Source organism: Myotis brandtii, unplaced genomic scaffold (genome assembly GCF_000412655.1).
Source record: "Myotis brandtii unplaced genomic scaffold, ASM41265v1 scaffold687, whole genome shotgun sequence".
NCBI lineage: Eukaryota > Metazoa > Chordata > Mammalia > Chiroptera > Vespertilionidae > Myotis > Myotis brandtii.
This window is the reverse complement of record NW_005370687.1, coordinates 1,366,844-1,385,606: the sequence shown is the minus strand read 5'-3', so window position 1 is coordinate 1,385,606 and position 18,763 is coordinate 1,366,844. Positions and strand designations below refer to the sequence as shown.

The 18,763-nt window shown below is 54.2% G+C and overlaps 2 protein-coding genes across 3 annotated transcripts in view; both read left to right on the top strand.

The window, feature by feature from the left end:
* Positions 1-1,347: 1,347 nt before the first annotated feature.
* Positions 1,348-14,821, top strand: ZNF76 (zinc finger protein 76). 2 transcript variants are annotated; one of them, XM_005881744.2, is made up of 13 exons: positions 1,349-1,533; positions 5,158-5,238; positions 5,321-5,398; positions 6,699-6,898; positions 9,083-9,199; positions 9,538-9,613; positions 10,214-10,339; positions 10,427-10,606; positions 11,320-11,553; positions 11,648-11,811; positions 12,477-12,641; positions 13,120-13,233; positions 13,977-14,821. In XM_005881744.2, the coding sequence occupies exons 1-13, from the start codon at positions 1,461-1,463 to the stop codon at positions 14,079-14,081; spliced, it is 1,713 nt and encodes a 570-aa protein (XP_005881806.1). In that variant the 5' UTR covers positions 1,349-1,460; the 3' UTR covers positions 14,082-14,821. The 2 variants fall into 2 exon arrangements, with proteins under 2 accessions (XP_014385108.1, XP_005881806.1); XM_014529622.1 differs by lacking the exon at positions 11,648-11,811 and having other exon boundaries at positions 1,348-1,533; positions 11,320-11,573.
* A 1,071-nt stretch (positions 14,822-15,892) lies between these two features.
* Positions 15,893-18,763, top strand: part of DEF6 (DEF6 guanine nucleotide exchange factor) — a 25,302-nt gene continuing 22,431 nt past the window's right edge. Inside the window, exon 1 of the mRNA XM_014529631.1 lies at positions 15,893-16,492. Within this exon, the coding sequence (XP_014385117.1) occupies positions 16,397-16,492 (96 nt within the window). The 5' untranslated portion in view covers positions 15,893-16,396. The remainder of the gene's footprint in view (positions 16,493-18,763) is intronic.

Here is an 18,763-nt window from a genome sequence, read left to right as displayed (position 1 = left end):
CAACAGTGCACAAAAGTTCCCTCTTCTCCATATCCTTGCCAATACTTATTTCTTCTCTTTTTTATAATAGCCATTCTAACTTGTATGTATGTGGTGATACCTGATTGTGGTTTTGATTTGCATTTCTCTGGTGATTAGGGATGTTAAATATACCTATTGGCCATCGGTATGTCTTTGGAAAAATATACAAATCCTCTGCCTGCTTTTAATCATATTGTTCAGTTTCTTGCTATTGAGTTGTAGGAGTTCTTTATATGTTTTGGATATTAACCATTATTGGATATATGATTTTCAAATTTTTTCTCCCACTTTGTTGGTTGCCTTTTCATTTTGTTGATGGTTTCCTTTACTGGGCAGAAGCTTTTTAGTATAATGTAGTCCTCCTTGTTTAATTTTGGTTTTGTTGCCTTTGCTTTTGGTGTCAAATTCAAAAATCATCACCAAGACTGATGTCAAGGAGCTTGCCCCTATGTTTTCTTCTAGGAATTTAATGGTGTCAGGTCTTACATGCAACTCTTTAGTCCATTTTGAGTTAATTTTGGTGTGAGCTGTTAAATAGTGGTGTACCTGATTCCGGTAGCTGGAGGTGCCACCCTGGAATAGGGGATACTAGAAGTGGAACGGTCCTGGGGGTGGGGATGGTGAGTTCTGTCGGGGACCCATTCCATCTGTGATGCCTGTGGGATGTCCACTAGGAGGGTCAGCAGGGCCGGTGGGTGAGGGGGTCTGAGTGCAGGAGAGGGGTGGAAATGGGTACAGAGAACCAGCCGCAGTGGGGCTGGCTGGCTGCCTGCCTTCAGTGAGGCTCCCTCTAAGGAGAGTGAGTTTAAAAGTGGATTTTGATCAATGAAATCTTAATTTACAACCAATTTGGCTGGCATGCTTCTCTTTTATACTCAAATTTTAGAATTCTTTTTTTTCTCCAAATCTTTATTGTTGAGAGTATTACAGATGTCCCTCTCCCCCCCACCCACTACATTAACCCCCCTCCACCTGGTTCCCGCCCTACCCCACCCCAAGCCTTCACCATCCTTTTGTCTGTGTCCATAGGTAAGATCTTTGGTTAATCTCTTCCCGTCCCCCCTCTCCCCTTCCCTCTGAGATTCATCAGTCTGTTCCATGTTTCCATGCCTCTGATTCTATTTTATTCACCAGTTTATTTTGTTCATTAGATTTCCTATTCATTTATTTTGATTTTTAGAATTCTTAAATGTGTATATTTTTAACCCACTTCATAAAAACCAACATAGTTATCTACTTTGAAGAATTTGTCTCTTTCTTCTTGGCTGCCTGCATTCACTCTTTCCCTGTGTCCTTGCAGCTTTGGGAGCGTTGTAACTCATATGTGCAACTGTCCATTTCCTCAGGTTTGTGACCCAGGAGGAACCCTGCCCTCAGCTGTGGCTCTCGGTGCTGGCAGAAGCCAACTTCATGTCTGAGTGCACGAGCAGCAGTTTGCCATGGAGAGCTTGGGGCTGCAGACAGTCACCCTCAGTGACGGGACAACGGCCTACGTCCAGCAAGCGGTCAAAGGTGAGTGTTTCCAGAGGCTCAGAACCCCCGCCCCCAGCTTCCGGAGAGGAGGGTCCCCGTCCACAGTCTCCCCTGCCTCCCACCCGCTTGCCACATTGCTCTGCGCGAGCATGTCTTGAGGTAACTCTTTAAAATCAAACGCCATCTAGGCAGCTAGAAAATCAGGCCAGACCAGCGTAGGAGCCAAGCCCTCTGAAAGCAGAATTCCTTAACTACTTCTGGAATCGATGAACACAGTGCTGGTTCTGACTTCCTACTTTTCAATACCCCTCTCCAGTTACTCAGACGTCCCAGCAAGTTTAAGCGCTCAAACTATCTACTGAGCATCCACCATGCACAAGATACTCTTCTAGGTCCAGAGAGGGACACCCAAGAATAGAGCTCATGCCTTCAGCCCCACCAGGGTCGCCAGAAATAAAAATACATGGCACACAGTTAAAGCTGAGTTTCAGAAACGATAAATAATTTTGTAGTATAAGTCTGTCCCAAATACTACATGGGATAGACATGTATAAGCATGGAACTAAATGCTAAAAATACTAAAATAAAAACACTAACTACTAAAAAAAATTCATTGTATATCTGAAATTCAGATTCTCTAGGATCAAGGTGAGGGTGGCTTCAGAACAGAGTGTAGTTGAAGGGCCAGGCCTCTGGGCCAGGGACACTTCCCTCACCGCAGGCTCCTTCCAGCCTCAGACACGCCCGATGGCATCACGTCTCCCTCGGACAGCGCCAACACACACTGTCTCATTCCTAGTCTTCATCTTGCCTTTTCTGGGTCTGAGCGCCGCCATCCTCACAACGGCATTGTCACCGCAACATCGCCCTCCCTCACTTCAACATGTCGTCAAAATGTATCTCGGTTCCCAAATTTACAGATAATTTGTTTGTTGATTTCATTTTAATTGTCTGCTTCCTGATGATGACAAAGAGACCCCTAATCTCATCAGTAAGCTCTTTCCATGTGATAGCGTGTGGTGCCTTCAAGTACACTTGGAAAGGTTTCTTATCAAGACCTAGGATGTGTGGGGCTGGCTTAGTTTTCTTGAACATGAAACTTCTCTAGAATCCTTTTGAATCCCGAAACCCTGTGTTTGCAGACTTCCCGTCGCAGTTGTTGCCCACTGCTGCCGTCGGTGGTGGAAGAACTTAGGAACTGTGTAGACGGGCGTGTTTACTCCACGGACCCAGTTATCGCCCGTGCCTCAGTCTTCTGTGCCAATTTTTAATGGTTGAATGAATAAGTAAAAGCAAGAGGCCGTATTTGGCCTGAGAAAGCCACACTCTTTTCTTATCTCTTTCCTTCTTGTATCTGGGTCTCTGCCTCCCCCACGTCCTGTTTATGTCTTTCTCTCATCACTCTTCCTGGCTCTGTTCTCTGCCTCCTCCAAGGTGCTGCAGTGTGTACTTGCACATATGCACACGCTCACACACAGCAGATTGCACACTGCGGAGGGGAGAGCTGGCCTCCCGCATGCAGAACCGCACTGTCTCGGAAGGTGCCTCTCTGGTGAGCTCCTCTGAAGCCCCTGACCGGGCACGTTCATCTCTGTCAGCAGGCAGCTGTGCCTGGGCCCCTGCGTGTGCAGGAAGCCCTAAAATGTTACGAAATTAGGGTAAGCATAAAGCATGTCATTCAAACCCGACTCCTCTGAGAGTGGAAGAGCGTGCTGTGAATAAATGCACTGGACTGCCCCGACGACAGGAATGTGCGGCCCCTCTGTGATGGGCTGGGAGGCCCGTCAGCCAGCTCTTCTCCCCCCTCCCCATCGTAGCCTCTGGTTGTTACAGGAAATTCTAGGTTAAAGTTTTTCTCAGCCGCCCTAGCTGGTTTGGCTCTGTATATAGAGCATCAACCTGTGGACTGAAGGGTCCCGGGTTGGATTACGGTCAAGGACATATGTCTGGACTGCAGGCTTGATCCCCAGTAGGGAGTGTGCAGGAGGCAGCCAATCAGTGTTTCTCTCTCATCAGTGATGTTTCTAACCCTCTCTCCCTCTCCCTTCCTCTCTAAAATCAATAAAAATATATATTTTTAAAGTTTTTCTCAGCCATTATTACACATTTCAAAATATATTTTAAATTAAAATGTGAATGACATAGGTTAAATGTACATTAGTAAAATATATGTAGTGTGTTCAATATAGATTTACTTTAAGATCAAGGATGATATAGAAATATAGAAATGTAAATAAAATATTGATAGCTGTACATTAAAAAGAAAATTTTTTTCTTAAATAACTCTTCTCAACATTTTGTTTTCTGCCTTGAGGCAATGCCCAGTTCACTAGCAGAATCTCTGCTGATGCTTTCAGAGCCCAGCACTGGCGTCCGGCCAGGACAGATGCAGGGGCCGCTGCTCGAGAGAAGGGGCGGGCCGGGGCTTCCCTCTCCCCTCTCCTGTTGCCTTTGTCTCCACTCCACCTGCCTTCGGCTGGGTTGTAGAGCTGTTAACCACTGACCCAAGAGGACTCAGTTTGGGGACAAGTTTGGGAATTCCTCGGAGGAGGAGACATCAGCAGGGAGCTGGGCCGAAAGTATTGCCTGTCCCACACAAGAGCTCAGCTTCCTGAACCCAAAACTTGTAAGGAAAGGAATGAACAACCCATTTGTCATTAGTGCTTCAATCTCCTTTTTCTCTTCCCCTCCCCATTCCCTCCTCCAGACTCACTGGACACAAAACTCCTAAGAATCTTTTGCTCTTAGAAGGGCTTCTCAGTAAGAATCTGAGATAAAGGAAAGATAGTATCGTAGGCACTCTGTGGTCTTATTAATTTTTAGAGGGCTATTTTGTTGCTTTAGGTGAGTTGGTTTTTTATCAGACAAGTGAAGATGGCAGAGGTCAGTGAAGGAGACAGTGTCCATTGGCGGTGGAGCGAGATCGGTGGACATGTGGGAGCACAATAGTCACATTCACTTGGCTCCCGACTGCTTTCCTTTCTGCTTCTTCTAATGTACAGATTGGGCTGATTGTAAAAAACAAAAACAAAAAAAAGCCGAAGGTTATTGAGAGCTGGCCACATCCCAGGGACTGTTCTGAGTGTTTTATATTCATTAACTCATTTAACCCTTATAGCAGCCCAATGGAGACAATTTTTAATTATTTTAAGAAGAAGACGCTGAAGCACAGAGAGGTTAAATAAGCTGCACACAGCTAGTAAGAGGCAGAGCTGAAAGGCCGTCCCAGGAGGCCTGGGCTGGTTCCAGAGCCCATTGCTTCTAACTGTAAGCCACACTGTCTATCAGAGGGGCTAGGCCTTGGCACACTGGCACAGGGAGATGGGGAATGTATTTTGATTTGGTTATTTTGAGCCATATCTGACTTTTGACCCATTGGGTCCTTTCTAGGTTTCAGGGCATCCTTTGTTCTTCAGTTAGTTCAGTCTCAGCAACTGCTCTGTTAGGTTGGAAGCCCCCGCTTTGCTGGGCATGTATAGAATAATAGATGCAGTGGCTCCCCCTGTGGGGATCTGTGGGGTTCCTCATGGATCAGGCCTTGGGAGCAGGGAGCAAGGTAACCTGGAAAATATCACCTGTATCTCAGGCCTCCGCTAAAAGCAGGCAGGTGTTTTCAGCCCTTTTCTGGGCCTGGCCCACTCCTCTCCATTTCCATCTCCATAGGAGAGAAGCTGCTCGAAGGACAAGTGATCCAGCTCGAGGACGGAACCACCGCGTACATCCACCAAGTGACAGTGCAGAAAGGTGAGGAGGGCAGGCAGCCCCCATCGAGGAGCCCTGCCTGGCACCGAGCTCCAGAGAAAGGCAGGCATTGCTCTCGTTACAGAACCTCTTTCCTTTGAGGATGGACAGCCTGTGCAGCTGGAGGATGGCAGCATGGCCTACATACACCGCACACCCAAAGGTGGGGCCACAGGCATCATGACTGCGGGAAGGAAGGGAGACGAGCTGGCGGCGGTGGGCGCGTGGAGTGGCATACCCTGGGAGTTGGGGCATAGTCATGGGAGCGTGGCCCCCAGCTCCCCTGGATTAGCAATCTCAGCTGCCTTCTCTTGGGCGCACCACAGGAGCAGCTGGTCCTGTCCCCAGGAGGCTAGGCCTTGGGGGTCAATAGCATGAGCCTTGATGGCGGCTATGGCTCTAGCACAACACAAATCTTAGGGCTTTAAATAGGACCGAAGGATGTCATCCAAGACCAGGAGCAAAAAACTTATATTTAAGAATAAAGCTCGTGCCCTGGCCAGTGAGATTAGTGGTTAGAGCATCGGACTGCACACCGAAGGGTCATGGGTTCAATTCCCAGTAAAGGGCACGTACCTGGGTTTCTCTCTCTCTCCCCCTCCCTCCTTCCCTTCCACTCTCTCTGAAAAGCAAAGGAAAAAATACCCTTAGATGAGGATTAACAAGAAACAAATAAACCAAAAAAAGACTAAATCTCCTAAGGTACTGAAGAATAACAATTTATTCCTTCTGCAAGTAGTTTCCTGAGTGACTGCTTGTGTGTGCCTGGATTGCTACGTGTGGAATATACAAGCGAGAACAAAGTCTGACGGTCCCAGCTTCCCTGGGGTCCAGTGAGGGAAACAGAAGGGCTGCAAATAGTCACTGAGGAGCTGGTCATCACAAGCAGAGACCAGGCTCGGGGAGGGTCTCTGGGGAAGTGACACTGGGCTGAGAGCTGAAGAATGAAGTGGACTCGCTAGGGAAGCAAGGGTGGCAGGGACAGAGGAACACCCTTCGTTGGCCCAGAGATGGGGAGAAAGAATGGCCCATTTCAGCAGTTGCTAGAAGTTAGAGTACTGGGGGTGAGGGCAGAATCGGTAAGATGAGGAGATGACGCCAAACAGAGGCAGGGCCCAGAGCTTGGGGCGTCAGGAGAAGGGTTTTGGTCTTTCTCCTGAAACCAGTGGGAAGCAGCTGAACTGTTTGGGTCCACATGATCACCTTTGTGTCCTGCAAAGATCCCCCCAGACGCCATCTGCCTGGAGGGAAGAGAGGGGGTAGGGACCACCAGGTAGGAGGTTCTGATGGTCATGTAGGTGGAGATGGTGGTCCCCTCGGGTTCTCCAGGAGCTTGTGAGTTCCCAGCGAGAGCTCCATGGAGGCCTCGTCCTGAGGAGAGGCAGCCCCAGGAGACAGGCCGGGAGACATGATGCCGAGACCCTCCTGGGCCCAGTGCCTCTCCTAAGCGCCTGTCCCCACAGAGGGCTACGACCCCAGCTCCCTGGAGGCCGTCCAGCTGGAGGACGGCTCCACTGCCTACATTCACCACCCAGCGGCTGTGCCGGCGGACAGCACCATCCTGGCCGTGCAGACGGAGGTGGGCTTGGAGGACCTGGCTGCCGAGGACGACGAGGGCTTCAGCGCAGACACGGTGGTGGCCCTGGAGCAGTACGCCAGCAAGGTGAGCTCGCAGAGCCTCACCGCCCACCAGCTCTCTTGGCCCTGCCAAAACTGCCACCTCTTTAGAGGACAAGACCGCCAGTGCTTGGGCCTGGCCTGGGCTACTCCCTTAGCCCCTGAACCCCCGCTCCCTGCTCATCTTTCACATCCTCATCCAGGGCGTGCATCCAGCCTGGCCGGCCCTGCCGACAGAGGGCCGACAGCTGTTTACGCTCACCCTTGTCTACGCTGCCTCTGCGGGGGAGGCAGCTGTGAGCAGCAGTGACATCCGTAGTCCTGGCTTTGCTTTGGCTGCCCGGAAGCCCTTGCCAGTGACTTTTATTAGTTTTCCCCGTCCACTGAGGTCAGATGTCCTTGTGTGTATTTCTTCTCTGTGACTCATTTAGTCATTTGGGGAAATAACCTCAGGAGGCGGTGACGGGGCAGATGTGACAGAGCAGCTGTGATTCTTGGAACACGAGGCCCACACAGTAGCTCAGCCGCAAAGGAAGAGGATCCCGGCTCTTCAGCCGTCCGTCAGTCCCAGCTGTCTGTGCCGGAGCCGTGGCCCTGCCCGCAGGGAGGCGGGCACAGAGACCTGTGAGCTCCCCTAGCCAGGTGCTCGCTGCCGGCATGAGCTAGGGAGCCTCGGGTAGATGTGGAGGGGCTCCCTGGAGCGCGAGCTTTACCCGGAGATGGGGTTGTTTTTAGGGTGAAACTAGTGTGTCTGCGTCACAGAGAGGAGAAAACCCTATGTCTTTCCACAATGGAACACAAAGCTTTACAGCGGCCACCGGGCTATGCCCACTCCCGCCCCTGTTCCTGAGTGTATTTTAGGAGCCAATTTGAGAGTTGATGCTGTTGGAGACAACTGGGCTTTAAGTCACGAGTCCTGAGGTTTGTGCTGGCTCTGCCTCTACCCTGTCGGACCGTGGGTAGTCACTCTCCTCCCAGGCCTCAGCTTGCTCCTCTCTGATTTGATGAGATGGGACCAGATGACCTCAGAGGTCACTTCCAGCCTGAAGTTCCTTGATTCCCTCTATCACCCCGAGAGCTACTGAGACATGGGAGTGAAATTCCAGAGCATTGTGGGTTAGCTCTCTGGGCAGGCCTGGCCACCTGTGACCCTCCCCGCCAACCACCAGCTTCTGAATTGTTCATGAAACTCTGTCAGCCCCCTGACCCCTGACTTTGCCATGAATTTGGCCTCACTCCTTGACTCCCCACCCACGTGACTCCCGGAGTTCTGTTTCGGGAGCTCCTGGAAGGCCAATGTCCCAGAACAAAGACTAGGGACAGTCTCAGCAGGACCCTCCCCAGGAGAGAGCAGTGAGCTCCCTGAAACGAGAGGCCGGTGGGAGTAGGTGGCTCTGGCACTGCTCCCGGGAGAGATGAAAGGGGCGGGGGGGGGGGGGGGGGGGGAAGGGGAAGGGGGGGGGGGGGGAACCGGGTGGAGGGGAGCTATCGGGCGGAAAAAGAGGAACAACTATAATAATCTGAACAATAAAGATTTAATTTAAATTAAAAAAAAAAAGAAAGAGTGTGGGCTCAGACTTTTTCATGTTTCTTGACCCTGGTTGGTTTTTAAAGCTCTTTTTGAATAAGCCTACATCTAATTCCAAATCTTCAAGCCAGTTAGCTGGCGCGGTGGTTAGAGCTGCTGCTGGGGACACCTGCGGGTCCCCGCCCTGTGCTGTGCTGCAGTGTGCCGGTGTGGCCCCTCCCTGCTGAACCTCGGTGGGCCCATCCCCACAGCAGCCCCCTGGTTAATGCCCCCTGAGCACAGGTGTCCCACAGGGAGCACGGGCTCCTCCCGTCAGAGGAGAGAGGGTGCAGAGTGGCGGCCTCCTAGGTGTGTGTGGTCAGAAGGGGGTCACTGGCTTCCAGCCTAGCCAGAGTGTGGCCATGCAGACCACCCTCCCCACCTTACCGAGCCGGCGCGGGCGCTGTTTCTCCCATGGCTGTCACAGCCTGTGACACGCGTCCTCCCTCTGCCCATTAGAGATGGTGGCGACCCCACACCAGCCTGTTTCTCCACAGTGTTCTGTTCCCTCTGCCTGGGCCTGTCACCCCAGGTTGCCCTTTCCCCCTGGCAGTTTACCCCTGCTTATTGGGTCTTAAGCTGCCCCCGGTGGGCCCTGTGTCCCACCTCTTTCCTCCTTTCATTGAGGAGAATACATATTAGGACCCCACAATTTTTCCTCAGGTTCTGCAGGACAGCCAGGCACCCCATAATGGCAAAGGGCAGCAGGTTGGGGACAGAGCATTCCGCTGTGGCTACAAGGGCTGTGGGCGTCTGTACACCACTGCTCATCACTTGAAGGTAAGGTTGCCACAGAGAGCTTTCAGCCTTTCCGTCTCCCCACCAGCCTGCAATTCTACCTGCCTGCTTTGACTGAGGGTCCCCGCCCTCAAGTTGCTCATTGCCTACTGGAGGGAGAGATGAGTATACAGAAATGTCCTCACGGGAGCTGTGACCATGAAGAGTGCAGGAAGAAAGAATCAGGGAAGGCTCCCTGGAGGAGGTAGCCTCTCAGTTGAAAAGGAAGCAAAATAAAGGAGGTGACTGACCTCTGGGCTGATACTCTGGGCCCTAAAAAGCATTGACAAGCCCATTCATATCCTTGTCCCTCTGAATTGTGTGATTGCTTGTCCTGACAGGTGCATGAAAGAGCTCATACAGGGGACCGCCCGTACAGGTGTGACTTTCCCAGCTGCGGAAAGGCCTTCGCCACAGGTAATCTACTGGTGGAGGCTGAAGGTGGGCTGCTTCTAGTTGGAGGCAGAGGTTCTAGATCAGCTTTGGGGACTCCCCCTGGGGACCCTGACACCAGGCTCCTTCCTGGAGAGACTGCTCTCAGAGCCCCCTGACTCGCAGGGCGCTGACTCTGAAGGAAGCCCTGTTTCAGAAGCAAGTGGCACATGGTTTACTTTAAGCAGAAGGAGACTGGGGGGGGGAGGGGGTCGGCAGAGACCCTGCCTTTTGTGTCAGCTCTGACACCGACCACGGCGGGGTGTTGGGTCGGCCACTGCATCTCTGGGCTTCACTTTTCCTCTGAATCGAGAGCCTTAGCCCAGGGTTCCCTAGGTTCCCTCTCACTCATGCTCTGGAATGGACCTGCCCCCTGGAGAGGGCAGGAGGGCAGAGTGGGCTCCCCAGCTCTTCTCGCCTTCCCAGGCAGGGGTGGTATAGAGGCAGACGCAGGCTTCGTGGGCCAGAGGAGGCCTGGAGCCTCCCAGACACACCTGGGGTGGAGAGCCGTGAGCTGGGAAGTGAGGTGGTGGAGGATGAGGCCCACGGAGTGTTCTTCTCACCCTCCCTCCCACTGGGCGGCAGGCTACGGGCTGAAGAGTCACGTGCGCACCCACACGGGTGAGAAGCCATACAAGTGCCCAGAGGAGCTGTGCAGCAAGGCCTTCAAGACCTCGGGAGACCTGCAGAAGCACGTCCGGACCCACACTGGTAGGCGGGTCTGGAGCCTGGTGCTGTCCTGGCCACGTGCCCCAGGTGCCCCCTTCCTGACCACACCCCACCCTCCACCCTCCATAGGTGAACGCCCGTTCCGGTGCCCCTTCGAGGGCTGTGGCCGCTCCTTCACCACATCCAATATCCGCAAGGTACACGTGCGCACCCACACAGGCGAGCGGCCCTACACCTGCCCGGAGCCCCACTGTGGCCGCGGCTTCACGAGCGCCACCAACTACAAGAACCACGTGCGCATCCACACAGGTGGGCCAGCTGGCATGCAGGACACCCTCCGAGGCCCCGCCCTTCACTGTAGGCTTCTGGCCAGTCAGGCTGGTCTGTGGGCGGGGCGAGGGGGTTCTGCGGTTCCGGCCATGCCCTCGGAACCACCGTTTCACTTGCACTGTGCAATCTGACAGGTATTGCCTGCCCTCCCAGCTCCCTGCCACCTCTCTCCACTCTGAATTCTCCCTCTCCAGCTGAGCACCCAGCAGCAGGCCAGGGTCAGGCATGAGGGGGAAACGGCAGAGGGAAATGTCCCCTTCAGCTCCTCGCCTCATCCACTGTCCTATGACTGGTGTATCCTCCCCTCCCCAGTGTTAGGTTCCTCGTCCAGCCTTCGGTCCCCTCACTCCGCATTGCACCTGACACGACAGTCATCCTCTCCACCCCCTCCCTGCCTCTTCTCTTCACGACCCTCAGCCTCACAGACCCCAGTGCTCCCCTCCAGCCCCTTCCTTAGCCCCAGCTTTGCCCAGCCCCCCCATTTTCTCTCCATCTGTCTCCAGCAGCCCCACGCTCGTGTCCCCTTTATTCCACTGGCCATCTTCCCCAAGTCTGTCCACTTAGAGTTCCAGGTCTTAGTCCCTCCCCCTCCCTCTGGCACTCTCTTCGCCAACCCTACCCTCACCCCCGTCCCCTTAGATTTCCCCTTGCCAGCCCCAGTTCCCACCCCCCTCACAGCCCAGTGTCCCCAGGGGAGAAGCCATATGTTTGCACGGTGCCAGGCTGTGGGAAGCGCTTCACCGAGTACTCGAGCCTGTATAAGCACCACGTGGTGCACACACACTGCAAGCCCTACACCTGCAGCACCTGCGGCAAGACCTACCGGCAGACCTCCACCTTGGCCATGCACAAGCGCAGCGCCCATGGCGAGCTGGAGGCCACCGAGGAGAGCGAGCAGGCCCTCTATGAGCAGCAGCAGCTCGAGGGTGAGGGGCATGGGCCGGAGGTGAGAGTGGGGACAAGCCAGGCCTCCCCTTGGCCATCCGGTGGCAGGTGTCAGCCTGGGCTCTCCTCTCCCAGCCGCCTCTGCAGCCGAGGAGAGCCCACCACCCAAACGACCTCGCATTGCTTACCTTTCGGAGGTGAAAGAAGAGGGTGATGACATCCCAGCCCAAGTGGCTATGGTGACTGAGGAGAACGGGGCCCCCCAGGTGGCTTTGATCACTCAGGATGGTGCCCAGCAGGTACCGGCCCTGGGGGTGGGGGTAGGGATGGGGGGGCACTCTGGCTAGTACCTTCTCCCTCTCTCTCTGGGGAGCCTGGAAGTTCTGACAGCCCCACCTCCACCCAGTTCCTCTCTCTAGCCTCTGGCTGTCAGTGAGCTGAGGCTGAGTCTTGTAACAGCCTCTCCTCATGCTTCCAGGGGTCTCTGGGGCTTCTGGAGCACAGGTAGTTGCCCTCCTTACTTGGAGGCTGACAGGTCCTGACCACTTGAATGAGAGACACTTGGATGTCCTTCTCAAGAGAGGCATGCTGGTGCAGAGGCCAGAGCACGGGGTGGTGATTCTAGCCAGCAGTAAACCTGACCTTGTCAGCACCCTCACTGTCAAGTGCACTGTGCCTTCGGGAGTTGGCATAGGATGAATTAGGTGGAGACCCTGAGTTGCATGGAACAGAACCCTGCGGCAAAGTGGTGGTAATGGAAGTGGTCAGCGGAGTGGTCCAGTGTAGCCTCTGTACAGCCCAGGACCTGTTTCATTGCTTGTCCCTGACCACCTGTGACGTGCAGCCCATCTCCTAGGTTACCGATAAGTTAACCTTGTTCGGGAGGGAGGGCAACATCCTCCCAGGGGCTTCCAGACAACCCACCACTGCACTCCCAGCTCACCTTCCTCCTTCCTGTTGGCAGGTCAGCCTGTCCCCGGAAGACCTGCAGGCCCTGGGAAGTGCCATCAGCATGGTGACCCAGCACAGCAGCACCACCCTCGCCATCCCCCGTCCCGACGATACCCTTGCCGCATCGGGCACACATACAGTCACCATGGTCCGCGCCGATGGCTCCCAGACGCAGCCCGTATGACCAGGCAGTTTGCTTGGGGCTTCTTGTTCTCTTGTCCTTCCTTTCCGTTGGGTGGACATTTAAATGCAGGCTAAACTAGTCAAGCTTTCTTATGGGGACCCAGATTCCCCTACAAAAAGGGCATTCCCATCAGCCATTCCCTGTGGAGAAGCAGTTTGAAATCTCAATCTATCCCTTATTTGTTTGCTACCACAGGCAAGTCACTTTTTATGCCTTTTTGTCCATTTCGAATGAGGGAGCTAAATGATCTCTGGGGCCTTTTACAGCTCTGTCCTATGACTCAAAATCCCTAAATTAATTTAGAGAAAAACACAGCATCAGTGAGCTCTGAACCCCAATTAATCTGATCCAAAATGGTTTGATACGCTCTCTTCAGGGTTTTCCCAGCCTTCTTATTGGAGGGATTTGTTTGGATTGGGGGGAGGGAGAGTAATGTAGGTGAATTGGAAAACCTCTTTCATCTGTATTTCAGGTCACAATCATTACCTCTGGGGCTGTGGTGGCCGATGACTCAAGTGTAGCACCCCTTCATCATCAACAGGTGGCGCTGTTGGCCACAGCCAACGGAACGCACATTGCTGTGCAGGTGGGTAGAGGTCTGGGAGGATCCCACCACCAGAGAAAGGAGCCAGGAGGGGAGAGGAGTTAGATCAGGGGTGGGCAAACTTTTTGACTCGAGGGCCACAATGGGTTCTTAAACTGGACCGGAGGGCCGGAACAAAAGCATGGATGGAGTGTTTGTGTGAACTAATATAAATTCAAAGTAAACATCATTACATAAAAGGGTACGGTCTTTTTTTTTTTTTCAGTTTTATTCATTTCAAACGGGCCGAATTCGGCCCGCGGGCCGTAGTTTGCCCACGGCTGAGATGGAGATCTTGAGAAGGGCATTTGGCTCAAAAGGGGCTCACTTCAGAGGAAAAATCCCTTTCTTCCTAAATCCACATGCCTGTCTCGGCCCTTTCTTGACTGAGGCAGAGTGGAGCAGCCCCTTCCAGCCTTCACAGTAACTTCAGTGGCAGTCTACCTGGTGGTCTAAACCCTTCGTCTCTTCCTAGCTTTATTTCTTCACCAGGAAAAGAAGGAGGCTCTCCAACCAGTCGTTCCCTTCTGTGAACAAGCCCATCTCTCTGACCCTGGACCATTCTGTGGCTCCCTGGCCATACCTAGCCTAACAGGACTCTTCACCAGTGAACCTCCTGTTAATGGGGCTCCACTAAGTGCTCAGTGTGTGGCACTGGGTGGATGGAGGGAATTCAGAAAGTTGGCCACATACCACCACCCCTCGAACCTAGAAGAGGGTCTCACTCTCTCCTCCTCTCTCCACAGCTGGAGGAGCAGCAGACCTTGGAGGAGGCCATCAGCGTGGCCACTGCTGCCATGCAGCAAGGGGCCGTGACCTTGGAGGCCACAGAGACAGGGAGCGGCTGCTGAGTCCTGGAGGGCTGGGTCCCGTACATGGAGGAGGCACCGTGCCGCATAGCCATCCTCGCCTCCACAGGCGCAGGCTGAGGCTGACACGTGGGAGGTAGCCACATAGTCTCCAGGGTGAGAAGACAGCAGGAAAATGGCCTAACTGAAGGGGATGGGAGCCCTGCCCAAGAGGAGGGCTGGACAGCCGGAATCAGGGGAGTGTGTCATCCTCAGGAGCTAAGGACAAGCGTGGTCACCAGGCTGCACCAGGGCGTCCTCCCCTCAAAATCAGCTGGGCACCCACTGTCCTCTCTCCAGAGAACACCCTTCCTGCCCTCCCACTCCCCTTCTCAGGTGGCAATTGGGGCTTCTGTGGGGATTGGTCATCCACTCGGACTGGTCGCTGTCCACCAGGAGAGAGGCAGACAGGTCTTCAGCCCAGTAGGAACAGAACAGCCCCAGCCCTGCCCCTCCCAGCAATAACCACCTCCCCAGAGGCCAGCGAGATGCCTGGTCACCTGGCAGCGGGGTACTTCCTGCTGCCACAGTCAGAATTGCTCAGGGGCCTGTGGCTGGAGAAAAGGTGCCCGACCGCCCCCCACCCCCATCTGCCCCTCAACCTCTGTGGTAGAGGCAAGGAACAGCCTGTACATACTGGGGATTGGGTTTAATTTTCTAAATTGCATTTTGATAATTTTTTCCTGCTGTGAGCAGTGGTGGCAAACGGGTGAATGAGTATTTAATAAAGTTTCAAGTTTCCACCTGGGTCCCTCCATTTCTTTCAGCTTTGAGCCCTGTTGACCGGGCCGGTCAAATCGGGCGCTTAGCTCTGTATCCCTGGCACAAACTCCATGGAGCCTTGGTGCTGGACTGGTGGGACTGCCCTCCCAGGGGCACAGGTGGGAGGTAGCCCTGAGGAGCTGCCAGTGGCTTCCTGCCCACAGCCGATCAGGTGGGCTTCACGGTGGTCAAGCAGGACCAGTGCGACCACTGCTTCCAGGTTCTGGTGGGATCTCTGACCTTGTGTTACGTAGTCAGAGCCCGTCCAGACCCAGTCAGCTGCTCCAAGTGGACAAAGCCCCGCATCGGAGGGGGCAGGGGTACCTTTGCTCAGGTTACTGAGGGTCCCTGGTACTGAAGTCCTGGCTCTGGTACCCAGCTCTGAGGGTGCCCACCTCGGTGTCTGGAGCCATGCCATGGAATTCCAAAACCACAGTCAGACCCCACCAAAAACTGTGGTAGGACCAGACCAGCCCTGACAGGAGGGAAGGGCTGCGGGAGAAGGGATTTGATGGAAAGAATCTTTGGGTTTGACCCCTCCTGCCTGGGAACATTGCAGGGATTGGAGGTGCCCCAGGCCACTTCCTACCACCCAGGAACGGAACCCTCTCCCCCAGCCCACGTGTCCTCTCCTCTCCTGGGATGCCTAGCAAGGTCCCACTTACCCTGCACCTGCTCCATGGAGGCAGGGGGCCTGGGCCATGCTCCAGGAAGGCGATTTCTCAAATGCCTAAGTTGGCACCTTCAACATCCATGACCCCTGTTCCCGGCGGGAGGGTGTCCGGGCCCTGATGGGCACTGGATCTAAAACAACTGGAAGCACTGCTCTGGAGCCCTGAGCCCCAAGCCTCTGCTACCCCACCCTGTGTGCCTCAGACACAGCCTGGTCTTCAGGGCCAGGGGCCCGAGTGGGCAATGCTCTGAGTGCCTTTAGAGCCAAAGCCCGGAGGACAGGAGGCAGCAGGTCACGTGCCAGGTCCGCCTGACCTGGAGAAGCCCTGGCCCAGTCCCACAGTTCTGTGCCGCTGCCTTTGTCTCCTGCCTGGGAGGAGCCCCCACCCCCCAGTCCTGTCAGATGGCACTAAAGGAATGCTTTGTCCAGCGCCTACTCTGCTTACGGCCGCTCTCGGGCCTTCTTACAACTCAGGGGCTGGGTGTTTTTCCTGCTTTACCAATGGGGAAGCTGCTCGAGGAGGTTAAGTAGTTTATGTCGGATCTGGTAAGTGTGGAATGAGACAGGACCCCCCTCACCCCCATGTGACTCCAAAGCCAGGCTGGGCCTGCGTCTGCCCACAGCAGGCTGTCTCTGGCAGCCCAGGGGCCAGCAGAACAGACCTGGGGCCCCAGCTCTGGGGCTTGGGCCTCGCTGCCTTGGCGAGTGAAGCCACAGAACCCTGCAGGAGCAACAGGCTGGCCCCGCCAGTCAGCACAGGCAGCCGGCGAGCAGGCAGGTGGAGCTCTCGCCCCGCGCCAGCCCCTCTGTGGTCTCGGCAACCGTTTGCATTTCCTGAAACCGGATCTCGGTGTCAGAGCCACCGTGGGCGGGCGCCTCAGCCATGGCCCTGCGAAAGGAGCTGCTGAAGTCCATCTGGTACGCTTTTACCGCGCTGGACGTGGAGAAGAGCGGCAAGGTCTCCAAGTCCCAGCTCAAGGTGAGGGCACGCGGGGCCCAGGGAGGCTGGCAGACACCCACGGGCCCCGCCGCTGAGCCAGGCGTGAACACTGAACTCTCGGGCACCCAGCCATCGAGAGGCCCGGGCATGGAGGGGGCCAGTACTGGGTGGCTGCTGCCCACTGTCCGGGGAGCAGGGGCGGTGCAGAGCCATCGCCCAGAGCCTGCCCCGCCGATGTCGGGATGTTGAGGCGGCATCATGGTTTCTGAGGGCCACGGGCCAGGTGACGTCCGAGACTCCGTGCGATGAGTACACATCGCCCCGGAGTCAAGCTTGGGCACGTACCCTGCTCCTCCCTGCTTCTTCCTCCTGCCTTTGAAGAGAGACAGTTAGCTAATGCTTGTCAGTCACTTCCTCGGCGAGAGGTTTACAGAGCCTTTCCCAGTCCAAACTGGCCGAGGTCTCCTTTGGCTGAACTGCTCCTGGGAAGCCTGCCTCCCAGTGGGACTGAGCTGGGAAGGGCTTTATGCTGATGCCTACCTCCCCCTCCCCTACCTCCCCTTCCCCCTCCCCCCACTTCGGGTTAGAGAACTATTGCCTTAAGCTTTGAGACCTCAGGTAGGAAGGGGGTGGAATCTGAGCCCAGGGAGAGCCATTGGTGATTGCCCTAAGGTTCGCTGGCCCTAGACAGTGCCTGGTAGGCCCAAGGGTTTCTCTCCTTCCTTCGTCCAGTCCTGTGGGAATGCTGTCTTTTCCACCCTAGTGAGTGGGCAAGAAGCAAGACCCTAGGCCTGTGATTTTTCAACCCATGTGCTGCAAGAATTGTTAAAACATGCAATGCCTACTTAGTCAGGGGCACTGACCTCTTTGCCCTTAGATTTCCAAATAACAACAGCCAACACCACAATAGCCGTCCGGTGTGAATGAATCAAAATTATACCTGCCCTGGCCAGTTTGCTCAATGATGAGAGTGTTGGCCCACAGACCCATGAGTCTTGCGTTCGACTCCTAGTCAAAGGCATGTACCTTGGTTGCAGGTTCAATCCCAGTTGGGGCGCAAGAAGGAGGCAACCTCCCTTTCACACTCTCTAAAAATCAATGGAAAAAATATCCTCACTCCTTGAGTGAAGATTTTTTTTTAAATTTAAACTTTTTTGTGTGTGTCAGGTTGGCAGAAAATATAATATATTTTGGTGTGCCACAGAATTTTAGTAATTATGTGTGCTGTGAGATGAAAAGGGTTGAAAATTGCTGCCCTGAACTATTAGAACCAGGGAACAGTGGGAGACGGGAGCAGGGTAGGCCTCAGCTCTCTGGACCTGCCTTAGGGGCTCATTCATTCACTCAGCAAATATTTATTGATCACCAACTATGTACCTGGCATGAGGCTAAGGTCCTAGATTCCTGGTGTCTCCTCTGGGCACTCCCAAATAGGGGTGTAGTCTCAAGGAAATCTCCATTCTTAATGACCAAGGTAGGAGGTGCCTAGAAACCGGAGGTGAATGGAACTGGGTAGGTGTTATCCCCATCCTCATTCCAGCCACCTACCCTGCTGATCTTGGAGGCAATGTCACCGGCTGTCCCAAACTGGTCCTGTCCCGTAACCTAACCCTTAGCCAGCCTGTGAGCACCCAGTGAATGATTCCACTACGCCTTTGATCGCCTGGGAGTACAGCGCTACTGGCAGGTTCTTCCCTATAGTCTACTTCAATTCGTTTATTGCCGCTCATGTCATCTAGCGGGGTTTTCAGTTTAGACAGAAGAAATGCAGATCATCCAAAATCCATCTCTTCTTGAGCCTCTGTCTTGGCCTCTAACCAGGCCAGTGGCTGCTCCCCACCCCACAGGTTGAGTATTTGCAGGGACGATTCCATGAGAAGCTTGCATACTTGAACTGTTTGCTGTCTTTACAACTAAAACTGAGCCCACAGCAGCCTCTTTAGTCACACGAGGTCAGTGGTGGATTTCTCCCTCCACACGACAGAAAACTGGCTCACTCTGGGAACCTGAGCTGGCTGTGAGAGTCTCCCGCAGGTGGTGGATGGGGCATAAATATGGAGCCCGTGCCATCTGAGGTGAACCCTGGAATGGGAGGAAGTAGTGATAGTGTTGGGGGTGGGGATGCCGGAAAGGCAAGAGAGCAATAGAGAAGTGGTCAGAAGGCGGAGGAAGAAGCAGATGAGAGAGAGAGATATCCAACCTCTCCCCCTTTTTTTTTTTCTTTTTAAAATTAAATCTTTATTATTCAGATTATACAGTTGTTCCCTCTTTTTTCCCCCATAGCTTCCCTCCACCCGGTTCCCACCCCCC

Bases quoted from the DNA above. Each gene is read 5' to 3' on its own strand.
- ZNF76 (XM_005881744.2), top strand. From the start codon at position 1,461: ATGGAGAGCTTGGGGCTGCAGACAGTCACCCTCAGTGACGGGACAACG. The intron at 5,399-6,698 runs GTGGGGCCACAG...CTGTCCCCACAG, and splicing joins CATACACCGCACACCCAAAG to AGGGCTACGACCCCAGCTCC. The intron at 13,234-13,976 runs GTGGGTAGAGGT...CTCTCTCCACAG, and splicing joins GAACGCACATTGCTGTGCAG to CTGGAGGAGCAGCAGACCTT.